This window comes from Ambystoma mexicanum, chromosome 4p (genome assembly GCF_040938575.1).
Source record: "Ambystoma mexicanum isolate Mex_15411 chromosome 4p, UKY_AmexF1_1, whole genome shotgun sequence".
Lineage (NCBI taxonomy): Eukaryota > Metazoa > Chordata > Amphibia > Caudata > Ambystomatidae > Ambystoma > Ambystoma mexicanum.
In genome coordinates, this window is record NC_090927.1 from 202,265,574 (window position 1) to 202,282,733 (window position 17,160).

The 17,160-nt window shown below is 48.2% G+C and overlaps 1 protein-coding gene across 2 annotated transcripts in view; it reads right to left on the reverse strand.

The window, feature by feature from the left end:
* INTS9 (integrator complex subunit 9) overlaps positions 1-17,160 on the reverse strand; it is a 1,072,683-nt gene that overhangs the window by 530,638 nt on the left and 524,885 nt on the right. For both annotated transcript variants that reach the window (XM_069605700.1, XM_069605699.1), the window contains one exon: positions 9,253-9,387. In XM_069605700.1, the coding sequence (XP_069461801.1) occupies positions 9,253-9,387 (135 nt within the window). The remainder of the gene's footprint in view (positions 1-9,252; positions 9,388-17,160) is intronic.

Sequence of the window (17,160 nt, forward strand, 5' to 3'; positions counted from 1 at the left end):
TCGTTCGACCCCTTGGATGGCCCTGACCTGCCCACGTGCATTTCCCCGCCGTTCCAGCCAAACCAAGCCAAGGCCTTGCCGGCTTTGTCCCCAGTGGCGTAAATATGGGTGTGCATGGTCAAGTGAGCAGTCCTAGCAATGTCTAATGCCAGGTGCTTAAAAAGATTGCTTGGGCCGTGATCATCGCCTCCCTGGACTCCGGAGTGCCGGAAGTCAGGAATTCCTCCTCAGCCCCAGCTGCGGCCCACTCCTTTTCAGAGATTTCTAGGGTTTGACGCAGACGGAGCGTTGAAACCAGAGAGAGGGCCTCCCCCCTGAGCACCGCCTTATATCCCTCCCAGAGTGTTGTGGGGCTGGCTACCGAGCCTTTGTTGAGAGAGCTGTATTCAGTGGTTTTCTGCACAAAGCCCTGACACACCTTGGGGACACCCAGGTAGTATGCATTAAGTCTCCAGGAGGATTGGGGTTTAATTTGAGTCTGTTTCACAGTAAGCATAAGGGCGGAGTGATCTGAGATGCCGCTGGCTAGGTAGGTGGCGGTTTTCAGCGTATGTGACATGTCCTGGGGGACAAAGAAATAATCTATGCAGGACATGGAGCTATGGGCATTGGAGAAGGAGTACCCGGGGTCTGTGGGGTGAAGAGTACGCCACCCATCCACCCACCCAAGTGCCGTGGCGAAGGAGTGGAGCTTAGTGTTTGTATCGGGATTCCTATTAGCCAAGTGTGTTCTATACTTACGCATATCCATCACTTCATTAAAGTCCCCGCCCAGTACCCAATTGTCTGCCAGTTGCCCCATCATTACCTCCTGGAGGTCGCTAAGGAATTTGTGCGTTAGTGGCGTGGGGGGCATAGGCTGCCACAATACCCCAGGAGGCCTTCCCAATGTCACCAGTGTCGACCTCAAAGTGCCCCCTCCAGTCTGCGTGGAGCACTTTCAGTTGGAATGTGACCCTTTTGTGCAAGAGGATCATGGTGCCCAATCAACCAGTGGAGAACCCAGTGTGAAAAATGGTTGCATAGTTGGACTTCCTGAAGAATTTGTATTCTGTGCCCATAAGGTGCGTCTCGGTCAGGAGAGCTATGTCCAGCGAGTCTCTATTTAGTTGTTGGAGGACTAGCCGCCTCTTCACCCCAGAGCCCAGCCCGTTTACGTTCCACGTGAAGAGTGTCAGAGTGTCAGAGTGTGTCAGAGTGTGTCAGAGTGTGTCAGAGTGTGTCAGAGTGTGTCAGAGTGTGTGTGTCAGAGTGTGTGTGTGTGTGTGTGTGTGTGTGTGTGTGAGTGTGTGTGTGTGTGTGTGTGTGTGTGTGAGTGAGTGTGTGTGTGTGTGTGTGTGTGTGTGTCTGTGTGTGTCAGTGTGTGTGTTCCCCCCCCATGGGGGTGGGGGAGACCCCCTTTTAGATCCTGTTGTAGGCCCCTGGTTACCCAGAAGAGCAAGGTCACCTGCATCGACCCCTTCCCGGTCCTCACAATGTTGTGGTGTAACCCCAAATGGTCCTGACCAATACCCTTCCTTGAGCAGTAAAAGTAATCGCTTCAGTGGCTTCCGAAAAGAGCATCTCCCTGAGCCCCCCACACCATACTCCCCCCCACCCCCCAACAAGAAGCACCTGTAACCTGAACCAAGCATCAACGGGGCATCTAACAGAAACATAAACCATTATGGGGGGTAGCCCGGAATGTGTTGGTGAAGTTCACCTCCTAAAGGCAGTGGCCGCTTGTAACAAACCCCTTTGGTAAGTGCTTTTGCAGCACATGGATCAAAGTGTGGCAGTCTTTATCCGTGTTCTGTAGTTCCCTCTCCCTGCTGTGGTGCCTCCCCGGGTTCCAGGTCCGGGGGAGTTAGGCAGGGTGAAGTATGTTCCGTCCTTGGCTTCCGTCCAGTTGTTCCCTGCGGTAATTGGCGTGGTCCGGTCTCATTGAGGATTTGAGTGTCTAGCCATTCCCATGCCTTCTTAGGTGTATAAAACAGGTGGGTGGCCCCATTGTGATGAACTTTCAATAGTGCCGGAAAAAAGAGCACATATTTGATAGATCATGCTTGCAGTTTTTTCTTCACAGAATCAAAGGACTGGCGGGCCTTCTGGACCTCCTTGGTATAGTCTGGGTAAAACCCAAAGCGGTATCCATTATAGGTGACGGGCCAGTGGCGCGGCCCATCTGTCCCAGAAGTTTAGGAGACGTGCAATGATCGTCTGTGGTGGGGCTCCGTGGACGGGCTGTCTGGGGGACCCTGTGTGCCCTTCAATAGAGAAGAACTTGGAGAGTTTTATGGGGGCAAAGAGATGGGCAAGGCAGTCCTCTAGGAAGAGTTCAACACTAGGGCCCTCTTCTTTCTCCGGAATCCCGAAGATCCTCAAGTTGTTCTGTCTCGCCCTGCCTTCACTGTCTTCTACGCAGTATTCGAGTTGGTCCACCTTTTTTGAGATAGCAGAGTCTTGAGTTCCGTCACTTTGGTAGTTCACTGGCAGGGGTTTGCGTTGTGGATCTAGGGGGGAGCGCCAACCGTGAAAGGTCCATTTTACTTTGCAGGGCCTGTCTTTTGGTCTTGTCCTTAACCATTGTGTTTGTTGCGCAGTCGAGAATGTCGTCTGGTAAGGGTGCCTGTTGCAGTCCCTGGGTCAGTAGCCGAGAGATGTCCTTCTCACTGTGGTGTGGGACGCAATTAGGAAGTGGCACTGGTCTTTCTTGCCTGCCTGGTCGGGACCCTGTGAGATACCAAGCAGTGGGGTGAGACTATGAATGTCATGGAGAGATGTGCCGCAGGTATTCAGTGGTGCATAGGCCAATCCTTCGTCGCTCGCTCCCAAGGCTGCCCGGGCATCCCGCGGGGGACACCGTGTCAAGACAGTAGGGGTCTCTTATGTTGGCCCCTTCTCCTTTGGTGGGCGTGGGCCTGAGGTAGATTATCAGGCTAATTTGGAGTGATGGCCCCCTGGCGTAGGTGTTACGCCTTCAGGGAGGGCACAGTTGTCGCTGCAAGTCCCAACCGCATCTGAATGTGCTGCGGTGCGTTGTGCACAGGCGAGTTGCGTATTACAGGGGGTCCAGCAGGTGAGGCCAGACCTGATAAATTAGGGCGGTTACACAGGAGATGACGTGGGCGTGGGGAGTCGCAGGATGGCTGAGCAGGAATGTCTGTGGCTCTCCCTTTGGTGGCTGTCTCCCTACTCCAGTGAGCTTGGGCCAGGGCCCGGGTTTTGGGGTGGTGTCAAGGGCAACTGGGTGCGTTCTGGGGTCTGGACCCCCCCCGTTATGAAGTAGTCCCTGCATCCTCTCAGCCGTGTGCAATGCAGGAGTTGGTTTCTGCGCTGGGGGCCCCAGCAGCCAGCTGTGAGGCGAGGTGTAGGGGAGGCTCCACGCGGTGCCAGGCCCTGTCGCCTCATGCAGTGGTGGGGTTGGAGCTATCTGGGGCCGGGGCTTGCCGCGAGGGGAGAGCCTCACCTCAGATCCAGGAGTAGCCGCAGGTCTCCCCTGCCAAATACAAACCGGGCCGCTGACGCCTGGGGGCCGTGGGGCACGGCCACGCAGGTGGCAGCGGGAGATATGGGCTGGAGTGGGCCACCTCAAAGACGCAGTGTCTGGGTGCCCCCAGCGGGTGCTCGGCGTCCTCACGGGTTGCGTCCCCAAGGGTCCCTCCCAGGGCAGTGACAGTTGGTCCACAACGCAGGGGTTCCAGGCCACCTTAGCCCAGCCTCAGTGATGTCCAGAGTTTGCAGGTGGTCTGGGAGTCTGCAGCGTTCAGAGCGGTCACAAGATGGCGGCTCCCGCACCGTCCCCAGGGAGGTTTGCAGTTAGCCAGTGAAACAGCCCCGATTTCGCTTGGGAATCGAGCTGGGGTTTGCAGGGATATTCTGCCTTCTAATCGCTACTTTCCCATGCAAGGGCAGTTGCAGGGAGTCAGGATATTTCAGGAGGATTCGGGCGGCCGCCGGGTGCTGGTCCTTTTCACTCCTTCATTCACGCTCGCAAATGCACAGTCGTCTATGTTTCTTATTCTTGAAGTTTCATGAAAGTGACAGTCTTGTTGAAAGGTCAAGGGCACTTCCCTCCTTGCAATCCTCTTCGGTCTTAACGTCTTTCACCTTGTATTAAACTGCCATCTTGGAACTGCTGCTTCCTCGTGTGCTTTGCCCTGCTCAGAGTGTGCTTTCGTGCTCCGTCTTTTATCAGTGTGGGGAAGTGTGATGGAAGTGAGGTGTGTGTAATGATCAGTAAATGCCTGACACTGCCGGCCCATTGTATTGGAACATGTCAGGTATACAGCTCAGGTATTAATCTGTTTTCTCTCACAGTGAGCTGTCCGTGAGAAAGTGTTTGTGTTGGAAAAAGGAGGGGGGGTTGAGTATCCTAGGTAAAGGTGTAAAGGTGTTACAGGGAAGGGGATACCATGTCTCGCTGTCCAGTATTCCACTTCCACTCCCCGAAGACCCCTCACCCAGGTGATCCTCCCCCACTGGTCCACCCCCAGGAACTGGATCCAAAGCGATGGCCATGTCCTGGCCACCTGGATGACCAATCTCTGTGGACTAGCGGATGAGACATCTTCAGTTTTCTCACTGCCAGTCTCTTTGTCGAGTAGACTGATAAGGTTTATGGCAGGGTTTGTTGGTTCCAATTGGTTCTGGGTAGCAGACTGGGTATCTACCTATCCGTTATTCCAGTCTTTGGTGATGTAGGGGGTATAGAGTGGAATGGATTAGAACTGGTCCCTTGTTCTGGTAGGACTATTGTCCATGATAGAGACCAGGTTGGGGTGGTTTAACAGTTGTCGGTTCGCATTTGGTGTCCTGGTGGGGTCAGTGTTTTAACGGTTGTTTGCTGTTGGTTCATTGTTGCTGTGCCGTTTTTGCTTGTCAGGTTGTATCCAGAAGTAGCGAGCAATGTAGTCTGTCTTTGCTCTATTCTTTATATATGTCTCCTTAGGCCATCTGGGGTGTTTATTGTAAAATATTTCGGGGTTGTGGGATTGTGTTGGTCGGAGCCTTCCTGAGTAGTTTGGGTTTTTCTTGTTAAATTTCTGTTGTCCGTTCTGGCTTCTTTGTCTTTCTTGTGGGTTGTGTTCTTCCGGGGTGGCGCCCTCCTTCAATTAGGGTTTTCTTGGTCTTTCATGTTTAGACTTTTTGTGGGTTGTTGCTGCTTGTGGTTGGTGGGTTGTGGGCGGTTGACACCTCAGTTGATGGTTGAGCCGGGGGTGATAAACCCTCATGGTTCTTTTCCTTTTAATTGACCTTTTCTTTTTGGTTCTGATGTGTTTACCCGGTTGGGTGTAGATGTCTGGGTGTTCTTTTGTTTATGGTTGTTGAATTATTGAACCAGGGGTGGTAAACCCTCATGGTTCTTTCATTTTAGTGGTCTATTTCTTCTGTTTTCGATGTGAGCACTCATTGGGTGGAGATGTCTGGAATAGCCGCGGCGGGGGGATGGGGAGGGAGTGTAGGACAGACAGTACAGTAACACCTAGACTTAGAGCACCTGTCTTGAGGGAGAGGGCTTAATGGGGGTAGAAATGTCAGAGCAGTCACACCTAGGTTGGGATACCTGGAGGGGGTCAGGGGGCCTAAAGAGTCACGGTTACATGGATAGAAGGGAGAACGGTCTACAGAGGGCACAGCAGTCTATGCAGTATTCACAATCTGGCCTAGATGTAACGCTACCCGATATTCACAATCCTGTCTGAATGTGACTTAAGCCAACGTTCGCACTACTGTCTAGGTGGAAGGGGGAGGTGGTAGTAAGCTAACTGGTGAGGGTAGAGGTAGACTGGGGTGTCCTTTTACTGCAGTGGGACTGACTGGGGATGAAGTAGGCAGTCCCAGGCTTGGTCCAATTCTTGTCTTGTAGTCATTTGTTGGGGTGTAGGGGTCTATCCTTGTAGTCTAGTTGATAATGGGGCCTATGTATCTAATTGTAGCGGTTGGGGCAAATACACCAGATTTGACTTTTCCTAAATAGTGGGAAAAAGGCCTATACCTGACAGCATGGCAGTTAAGGAGACACACCCAGATTCAACTTTTCCTAGATACTGGAGAAAAAGGCCTATACTTCACAGTGCTGCATACTCATCAGTGAGTTGAACTTAGTTCTCTGCTGCACCCAAGGGAATTCTTTCGTGTTTGGGGTGTGGGGTAGTGGTGTGGTTTAATAGTTGCCTGAGACAGATGTTTGCACTGTTTGTAGTAGTGTCCCTCCCTTGTCAGTTGCTGATGGTTGACGGCTATCTGCTTCCCCTGCTGACACCTGCAGACACCACTCGGGGGCAGCCTCTGCAGGCGCCTCTGGTCCTTTGCTGCAGGGACATCAACGGGCAGAGGGCTGTCCTAGTGTGAGGAGTCTTTGAAGAGTCCTGGGCCAATCACTGCCTGGGGTGGGATAACATCTTGTCAACAACGCACAGGATCGGGCAGGCACACAGGGCAGTGGCTTGGAAGCCTATTTAGGTGGAAATCAAAATGGGGGCAGTAGGGTCCCACAAACAGCACTCCCCTTGGCCGGAAGCTAAAGAAGGCGAGATGAGGTGAGATTGCATGGTGCACACGGTCCGGTGTGGTAGCCAGGGCAATTCTGCCAATCAGGGTGGCGTGGGAGGGCCAGAGGCGGGGAAGAGCTTTACTGGAAGTGGGTTCTGCTCAGGTAGCGGGCAAGCACACAGGGCAGCAGCATGGAAGTTAATTTAGGTGGAAATCAAAATGGGGTCACTAGGGTCCCACAAAACAGCACTCACCTTCGCCAGAAGCTGAAGAAAACGAGCTGAGGCAAGATTGCACAGGGCACACAGCCCGTGTTGTAGAAACGCCAATTCAGCCAATCAGAATGGGGTGGGAGGGCCCGGAGGCGGGGAAGAGGTTCGCTTCGCTGGAAGCGGGACAACTAGGGGAGCGGGCAGGCACACGGGGATGCGGCTTGGAAGTTCATTTAGGTGGAAATCAAAATGGGGGCACTAGGGTCCCACAAACCAGCACTCACCTTCGCCAGAAGCTGAAGCGAATTGCAAGACCAATTTACACATCCTACTTGCCATACCTCAGTAAATTGGGCCAACAGTTCTATTATTAACAAGCTACTAGGCTCTCCCTGGCAACTTCTACATCTGGGCCAAGAAGCCCTCAAAGCTCTTATTCCTAAAGAAACTATAGAATAAAACCACAAACTATGACAATAAAGAGAAGAGGATAGAAGCAAGCTCTTATGTGACCAAAGCAGGGCTGCATTAATGATATTGATAACTCTGCAGGAAGGTAGGCGCTTTGCCACCCGGCCTAGTCTCTCCATCACATCGACTTTCTTTTACTCAACGTTTTATTGTCAGGGAGTCTAACAGATCTTGCAGCCCGTGATCATCAAGATACTGGGGGGTCCTTAAAAGCATACTTCCATTAGTCAACATCCATAATTCAAGTTGGGATTATCAGGCATAACCTTCATCACGACCCAACCTATAAACCATCACTCAGACGTTCAGGAGACTTGTGGAAATTAGAACATTCCTTGGGCATCACTCGGTTTGAAATGCTGATATCCCCTCTACCCGCCACAGCCAAAGCACTCAAGACAATTGTCACTAAAATCTCCCTGCAAACGTTATGTTAGTAAGTTACTACTATTTTTACAGCGCACTGATGTCAGGCACTCATAATGAATTGAAAGGCTCCTAGCAGTGAGAAGCCAGGTTGAGTCTTTGACGATGTGCTAAACTTCCCTAATGCCAAACAGTGGGGCATTGCTCTGAGACCGTGCCTTCATTCTCTGTGACCCCGGGACTGAGGGCACCATGCAAGCTTTCTCTCCTTATCCCTCATCAACCAAACCCACCAGGTGAGCTATCACCATTCATGTCAACACTCAAAATCTGTATCGGAGCTCCACAGGGGTCTGCTTCATCAGTCATCCTATACAAATATACAAGTTGCTGCTTTTGCACCACCTTGGCAGCTAGTAGACAGACTATCACGTGCGTGGAAAACATCCATTTAGAGCAGAAGGAAAAACGGTACTTGCCTAACTCGCTGTGGTCGTTTTGCCGCATTTTTTTCACAGCATTCTTAGGGAGGGTGCAGGGTTAGGGTATATGTTTTTTAAATATCAATGGGTAGTTGGGGGTTGGGGACTTGCCATCCATAACAATGCCCCAAGAAAATGCAAGGAAACAGCCACAGTGATTTGGCACCCAAGGAGTTGTACCAGATATGGAAAAAATCCACGATGGCTCAAGGTATAGTTAGCACGTCTCAATCTCCTACCTACACACTCATATCTTGATGATTGACTGTACCACTGCACAGACCCAAGTCATCCACATGGCTCTGTGTCGCCATTACTGCAAATATTGTTCTAGCTTATTTTGGCCCTCCCTTACACCTCAATTAAAAGTCCTAAAGTTAAGGGTCTCCTTCCATGTGGATCATACTTTCATTCCTCCAAATCAATGTAAACACTAAAACGGGATTCTGACATATGACTCTTGTGACCAATCCTTCCTCTCCGGTCACTAACCTATCACACAATATTGTGCTGGCCCTTGCAGTAGGAACATCTAGACATGACTATAGCAATAGGAACTTCATGGGGCTGACAGCAAAACTCATGAATCACCTAGAGAAAGCCCAAAGACTTGATAAAGCAGACTGCGTTAATTTGCAATCCCAGGATTGGTTGCTGGGGAAACTTTGTGCTGACTGCAAGGCTCTAAGCCAGCTATAAAGCCGGCTACAAAGCCTTTGAGCTACACCACTAGGGTTCTTCCTCAATATCGGCCAACCAAGTTAGACTCCCAGAATCTGCAGGCCACCAGCAAGCTGAAATGCAAACGTCTGGGGAAAATGCCACAACTACAAAGGCTCCTTATTCTGGGACTCCTCTGCTCCATAGCTCCACATGAAACCAGACCTCATGAAGGTCACAAGAGTGCTGAAACACCACCCATTCCTACACAGTCTGATCCCTTCTCTGACCCTTCCTCCACCTATTCCTGCAAGCACTCTGAATCACTCTTCCACTGCATCACAATAAAAATGTTTTAAACGCCAAATGTCCAGAACAGGGTCTCTGAGGACAAAGTAGAGTCTATGGTGTTGTGGCACAGAGGGAAATGAAGAGATAAGAAAGGTCCCAAATACCTGTTCCCCGCTTTCAGTGTCTCTACATACATGTAAAGGTAACAGATACATCTAATACAGTTGAATGATCTGGCCAGAGAACATTCAATCAAGGCAAAGGTCATCGGCTCAATAAACGCCCTGCCACCATACCTGGGGGTGTGTAGTTAGAAGGGAAGACCCAGAGACGTAGGACACTTTCTCGTGATGAGATTGGATGATCCAGTTAGAGCTGCCAAGTGCGTAGCCTGAGCTGAGCGGAGTGATTTGCACAGCACCAAACAGCTCCTGTCAAAACAACAGCAGGGAATAAAGTCATAAAACGCAGTGAGGAAAGAACGAGGAAAACAAGACAAAGCTGCCACTTCCACTAAGCAAATGCCAATTTTCTTTAAATAGCTACATCTATTATGCACAATATTTAAATTTGGCCTACTAAACAACTACACCTAATTAACACTTTCGCTAGTGTAAAATCTATGCACAGCTAAACACAATTGGCGAGAGTCTGGATCCCGCCACCACACTCGGAACTTGTTTATTTGTAAGCATTTTTTCCAAACACCTAACTTCTTTCAATTATAGAGTGAATGGTAACTAGGAAAATATTACATGGAACACTCTCATATACTAAGTTAATCAAAGTGAAATAGCAACTTACTTTAAAGTGTGCTTCCCATTCTCTTGCATGGCCCACATGTCAGCTCATGTACCCACCCTAATGGAAGTTCCATTCATTAGAATGGGAAGATGGCTGATATTTTTACACCAAGATGATGTTGTGACATTAGACAACAAGAGTGACGCACACATGGCTTGGCATATTAATATAAATCTGAGCTCTTTGGCTCATCACATATCAAGGGTATAGTCAGCATGGGCCCAATATCAGCAGCTCACTGATCAAGCCTGTGACCTTGAGCCTTACTGTCAAGCCCGAACTCAGTCGACATTGTTATGTGGCTAAGGCTTGGGTTCGGACTAGGAAAAGGGATGTAGAAGGAAGAAGGTAAATGGATGCAAGGAAAGTGAAATAAAGTATGGTGCTCACCAACACATATGCATGTAACCTGTGTCTCTGTTGCTAGGCCGCAGCACTGGGGACGAGCAGGTCCCTGTACCTGCATTGCCATGTGGGGGCCGGTGCCCTGCCTTGAAGTGCCCGCCCGTCTGGTGAGACCGGTCTGCTTCTGGGGCATGAGACCGGTCTGAACACTCTCTCGCTCCACGCGTGACTCTCTGCATTTCTTACAATCCACGATCCACCAGCAGATTCAGTGCAGTGAGATTGCTGCGTTGCCTGAGAATGCCACTTTGCTACCCTGCGGGAGCTGGCGTATGGCACGATTAACAAAGTTTAATGAAAGGTTTAGTGTTAAGAAGGTTACAGGTCTCTTGTGGTTCAAGGCATCCACCACCTTTTACTACTTTCCGATGATTTATCCAGTGCCAAGATATCAGATGCTCCAAACATATGAAGTCCTGGGACTTCATCTCGTGCTGGCAATGTCAACATGGAAGCATTGTCCCTACAAGCACCAGTACCCTTTGACATCTTGTACTCAAACAATCTTGGCCCCAGGTGGGTGTGCTGGATGTGTGGTTCTGATGTGCAGCTTGATGCAATTGGCTCTTATAATGAGAAATGCAAGTGTGGTCTCCAATGCTGTCTGTAGGTCCCGAGGTGCGTGACATCATCTATAAGATGCCTGAAGACTCCACTGCTATATTTACATATCTCAAGGGAAGTTTAAATGACTATTTCAAACCACAAATCTGGATTTCGAACGCCACTATGACTGAAAATAAGGGAGAAATAATAAACAATTTTATGAGTGTAGGGACACCTGTGAAACACTGAGATTTGTAATGCTACTTGAATGAAGTCTTAACATCACTGGGAATTGAGAGCTGCAAGTCTTCTGCTTTTCAAAAGAAACTGCTAAAAGATCTCACATAATGCGTGACATTATGACCCCGGCGTGGACGGCCATTGGCAACTGCGATGCAAGTCATGGCCAATCTCAAAGCGCTCACACCAGCAAATGAAATAGGCAATGTTTCAAAAGTCAACTACTAAATTGTACTTTGTGTGGATATGACTTTCCACATGAACATGGGGGCACATGTCGAGCTACTGGGCAATATTGCAGCACTTGGGGCCATGAGAACTATTTTCGAGCCGTTTGTCCTGAATCCAAAAGTTCTTCTACTCCCACCTCTGAGAAACAATGGATGTGTCCCCAAAGACCGCCTTGAAGGTGAGACAGGGAGCGGCGAGTCAAAGAAAGGAGATGCCTGAATGATGCATTCCATCAACATAACACAAATACACAATCAACAGAGCATAGACATGCATGTGTCAAAATGATCAGTACCTTACGTCCAATTCTAAGCCATATATGGACTCTGAATGGTCATCAAGCATCTTGGCACAGATGGTCTCAGAAATACACAGGTAAGGATGGTGGATGAAGGATTTAAGGTGCTGTAATAATATTTTAAACAGAAAATTGTTTGAGAAGGGTGGGACAGTTGAAGATAAGGGATCCCTTTGGCTCTCTCGACCTTCCCCATGCACTCCCTTCGACCCTTGCCCAGACCTCCGTAATCAACCGAATGTCCCTTTCTTATTCGAACACAAGCTAACACCTACTGTCTAAGTCTTCTCTTTTCTGGGAGGGAACCCTGAAGGCAGTGGCCTTTTCTACCTAGCTCTGTCAGGGCATTTTTAAATCATTGTATCCCTTTTGGCAGCAAGCTAGCTTCACAGGGGTTTTTTCACTTGTCTCTCCACTCACAATCACTCTCTACCTCTCCCTTTGTCTCCTCTCTCCTCCCTCTGATCTTTCAAGTCATCCTCACTCTCAACTTGTAGCCCTCTCCTTCTCCAACTCGTCTAATTTCTCTCTCTCCTATGTATTCTGCTCCCATTTTCCTCTTGTTTAACTCCTTCCTCTCTCCCCATATCTACTCCCCTCTCCTTCTCTTCCACACCCTGTCATTCCCTGCACCTCTCTTTTCACACCTCTTTCTCTTCTCCTTCTACCTGCACCCTTCACCTCTTATCTTTCACTCTCAATGACCACTGTCTACTCATTAGTCTCCTGATCTCATCACACTAGCTCCCTCTTTCTCTGCCCCATTACACTGCTCCTCCTTCTCTTCATCCTGCCCGCTATTAGTCCTACTACTACCCATAACTTCCTCACCACTCTCCTACCCCACATTCTCCATCACTTTCTCCGACATCTTCTCTAAATGCCCATACAGTTCTTCCCCTATCTCTCCTCTTTCTCTCGCCTTTTACACACACCCTCACCGCACTACATTCAACTTGTACCATTCGCCCTCACACAAAATACCTTATCTGGACTCTCACAGAACAATGTCAATATCCTCAGCATTCACCTTCACCATCCTTCCATTGCCTGGCCTCTAGGTCCACTACTACTCCACCAGACCTAGGCAAACCCCTTTGTTTATGGTCATAAGACCGAAAAAATAAATCTAAAAAAAATAAAATCTGAAAAAAAAAAGGCCGAAAAAAAAAGTCGCATTTTTTTAATGACGTTTTTTATACAATTTTTTTTTTTTAATCCCGGACCCCTAAATAAATACATAATTAAAAAAAGAGAAATTCGGTCTTTTTTTTCCGACCTTATTGTTAGTCGAGATTTTTTTTTTGAGATTTTGACCGACCACCAAACCCCTTTCAATCTCATCTGTGTTGGCTGGGCTTTTATAGCCTAGCATTTCCTCTTCCAATATTTCACCCACCGTCCATTGTCCCTGTTGGCCAGTCCCTAGCTAAGCTGTCCCTCTGGGTGTTGGTACTTCCACTGAAAGTCTTTAAATATAGTTTTAGCCTGCCCCCTTTCAATCTCAACTTGTAGGGTGGCAGCCATGTGCTCAGGCTGCTTGTTTTCCTTGTGGATTTTTCCAATCAATGGTGAGTTTTGCTTCCATCTGGGTTTGGGAATGATTTGTGTGGCTTCCATGGAGAACCTCTATACTCTCTGTTTGTGATTGGTTGCTCCACTCTTCTCCTGGGGTCTGTCTGGGGTTGGTGGGTCAGGTGTTGTGTCTCATCCTTTCTGGGTAGGAAAAATCCAATTCCTGGACTTGATTCCACTCCCTTGGATCCATTCACGGTTTCTTGGTTGCATCCAGGTGCATTCTAGGAGTGGCAGTTCTGAAAAAGATAAAAGAGAACCCAGAAAAGAGGCTAACAGGCATTGTGGAAAGGACAGCGGTACCAGCAGTCATATATAATGCACACTCAGGGGGACTGGGCAGGAACTCTGCTCTCATCTCTCATTCCCTCAACCTCACCTCACCTCTGAGGTAGAACCTGCTCTGGCATACACCCTGATAGACCACCCCAGGTGGGGAGGGGTCCCTCCCTACTCTCACCTGACAGGGTCATGACCCAGATCATGCCACAAGTGACAAAAAGAAAGGATACTATTTGCTCTCGGTAATGCAACGGCTATTGAGCACAGCTGAATTTTGATGTTGAAGATCAATGAATCAAACCATTAGAATTACTGAACAACACTGAGTCCACAGTGAATGTTATGGGAAAAAGGAATAAAACACACCATGAAATGAAAACCCAATCTTGGACCATCTGATATTGACATTTGATAGTATGGCTCTCAGTCAGCGCTGCAAAGGCTTGGCATGTTCTCAGTTATATGCACATATAAAGACCATCTTGTCAAGATTGGCATACATGTCATTCAAACTGACATTAAAAGCGGGTGTACCCATAGCTTTACAGGACTAATGCAAATAGTACTGGTACACATCCATGCAATGGTTTGCCAATACTACAATATCATAGAGTCAATTGAATCGTGGATCACATCTCTGTTCCAAGGAGAAGGTAACTGAAGAATTGCCAAACGCAACTATACATTGAGAAACCCATTGAGCCCATTGCTCAGCATTATAGATGCATACCATTCAGCAATCAGTGGCATGTGGAAAATAAATGAATTGAGCCTTTTGATAGACCAGAACATAATTGAACCCACTACAGGACTGATATCGCCCATAGTCCTGGTTCCAAAACAAAGATCTGACAACCGCACTCGCATACATGTAGACATGAGAACACTCAATCAGGCAATCCAACGGGGAAACATCAAACACCAAGAATAATGGATATGATGCATTTCCACAATGGTATAACAACATTCTTCAGACTCAACTGAAACAAGGGATATCATGAACTAGAACTGGACACTTCTGGCATAGCAATCTATGGTATGCCGCCTGAACACTTCATACTACGGTTACTATAATGTTGCTACAATAGCCATCTATGCTAATAATTTGACAGTTGCTTGGTCTGCCGAATGGGGCATTCATCCAGAGCTTCAAATCCATAACAATAGCAATAAGGTGCTACACAAATATCAAGTAAACTAAACTAGCATAAGCCATATAATTACATTTTTGCCAATCACTTAGAACTCTATCGCAACAAATGGTTAAGTTGTGGTGTGCCATAAACTGCAGAAATATTTCAAGTAGAAATTTAACGGATCAGAAAGCAAATCACAAATTGCCTCAAAAACAGTGAGTCTCATGAAGCTCACAATGCCACACTGCACAAGAAGCACACTTGCTATTAACAAGAAAGGGCCTGCCTCTGGGGATACTATTTGGTTGCACACTAGTTCACTGTGCAAATTTAATCACATAAGATGAAAGCACGCTGACAGCATATTATTAACTGTCAAGTCGTGCAAGACTGTGTCAAGCAATGCAATGCAGGCAATTCAAAATAAGTTGCAATTTGTTTTACTGGTGGTGGACACATTTAATGTTACAAACATATAGCAAAATTTAAAGCATTCTGTGTGTGCCTGTACAGTAGATTCCAAGAGGGTTCATATGATTAGAAACAGGTAATTTCATACTGTACAGAAAGGAGCATACAACAGAACAGTTTCACCATTGTGCATGCAAGGGTAATTAACCTAAATACATACATACTCGGGCCACACATGTGTCAGCATTGTGTCATGATGCCTACCTCAAAGGGGCCAGACAGGGCCCGGCACCCTCAGAGGCAGGCAACATGTATACTAGGGAAGTCCCAGCTACCCCAGATAGGGGCTCTTTGGACTCAGTCCTGGCGCCGTTGGCGTCAGGCTCATAAGGGATAACAGTCATGGCACCATCGGCGCCAGGCTCATACAAGATATGGAAGGAATAGTGTTTGGTGCAAACTTACCTGGCAGACCATGCTGCAATTTCCTTACCTGGCAGATCATTCTACAACTTCCAGATGAAAAAGGAACTACTTAACCACACGGGAGTGGCTGGTGGCAGGATACATACCTTCAGTGGAAGGATACATACCTGGGACTACTTGAAAGGCTATTTAAGCCACGCCCAGACAGCAAACCACGCTTCGCGTTGTTCTGCTCATAGCAGCTGGACGCTCACCGTGCCTGCTCCTGCTCCAGTCCTCGACCACGCCTGCCAGCATCCTGGAAACACCTAAGGATAGAAAAGGGAAGAAGAAACAGGTGAAAACAAACCTTACCGTTAAATCTGCATTCCGGATTCAGCGCGCCAACGTTCCTGCAAAAAGACATCATTTTAAATACTCACCGCGTCGCATACATCTCGGCGCACTTCTCTTACCTGCACGTGGCGCCTTCGGCTCTGCGACGCCCATCCGGATCTCCTGCAGCATTCCAGCACCTACAGGGAGACGAAGAGAAGAAAGTAAGGTGAAAAGGGGAAAATAACCAAGAAGCACTTACCCGCCAAGCTAATTCTTCTTACCTTCGGGTCGATGCCATTCCTTGGGCATTTCAGCACCCCGGCCCCTATGGGGAAAAAGCAAACATCACATTAGTGAATGCAAGAACCGTAGCAAACAAACTATTTTAAACTCACCAGCTTACAGATCGGACTCAGCTTCTGCTTCGTACCGGCTCCATTTCTTCGGCATTCTCGAACTCCGGCCCCTAAGGAAAAAGAGACAGGAAAAGACAGTAGTGGGCCTACACCAAAACTCACCTGAAATCAGGTTTTCGACGGAAACCGCCCTCAGCCCGGAGTCTTCCATTACCTGCAAAAGAGAAGAGGAACAGTTTAGACTCAAGCTTGCCATAAACATTTACGGTACTTACCGGAACAGACAAGCGAACTCGAACTTACTATCCAGTGACGTAACTGGATCCCAACGCGCCCCTGCATCAGAAGCAGGATGGAGAGCTCGCCTTTTCAATACCTAAGTTGATGTCTCCACAGGGAATTACAGAAGGGTTGCAAGGAGGGTGAGAAGGGGAACGGGAGATCAACACAAAACCCGCAGAGTATTAACCCTTCCTTTTCGCTCACAGAATGGTATTCATCCGAGCCAGACAAGCCGGATTTGGGAACCCAGCCCACTCCATCTTCAGGGTGCTGAACAGCTCCTTCGAAGAGGCCACTGCCGTCCAGACCACGCCCGCGCCTCCGTGGGAACCAGGTGAGCGTTACACATTGCTTCATGCTCAGTATCCATGTGGCTATCGAGTCTAGACAGTGTCAATAGTTCTCACATGCAGTGGAGAGAAGTAGGAGCCAAGGATAAACAGATTTCAAGCTCCTGGTGCATTGTTTTCATGCAAGGTTACAATTCCTTATGAACACTGTAAGCAAAATGTTGGAAATGGAAAAGGAGTAAGTCCCCAAAACTTAGCTCCAGGAGTTCCACTATCAGGTTGGTGGGTACTCTTCTTTGTTTCATATGGTGGGTCAAGTGCATCCTGATGCATTCGATGGCCATGTGTTGTGGTATACTAGTGTACAAGCTGTTAATGTCTATAGTAACCAGTGCATCTTCTGAGGGGTTTAATGGTTGATTTTCAAATTTTAGTATTGTGGACATGGTGTCCCTTAGGTATGTGGGAGTTTCTTTACTCAGTGGCTTGAGAAAATAGTCGATGAATTTGCTGACGGGCTCTAAAATGGGGCCACAGCCGGAAACAATTGGCCTCCCAGGTGGTTTGGTTTGGTTTTTGTGCATTTTAGGCAATGCATAGAATG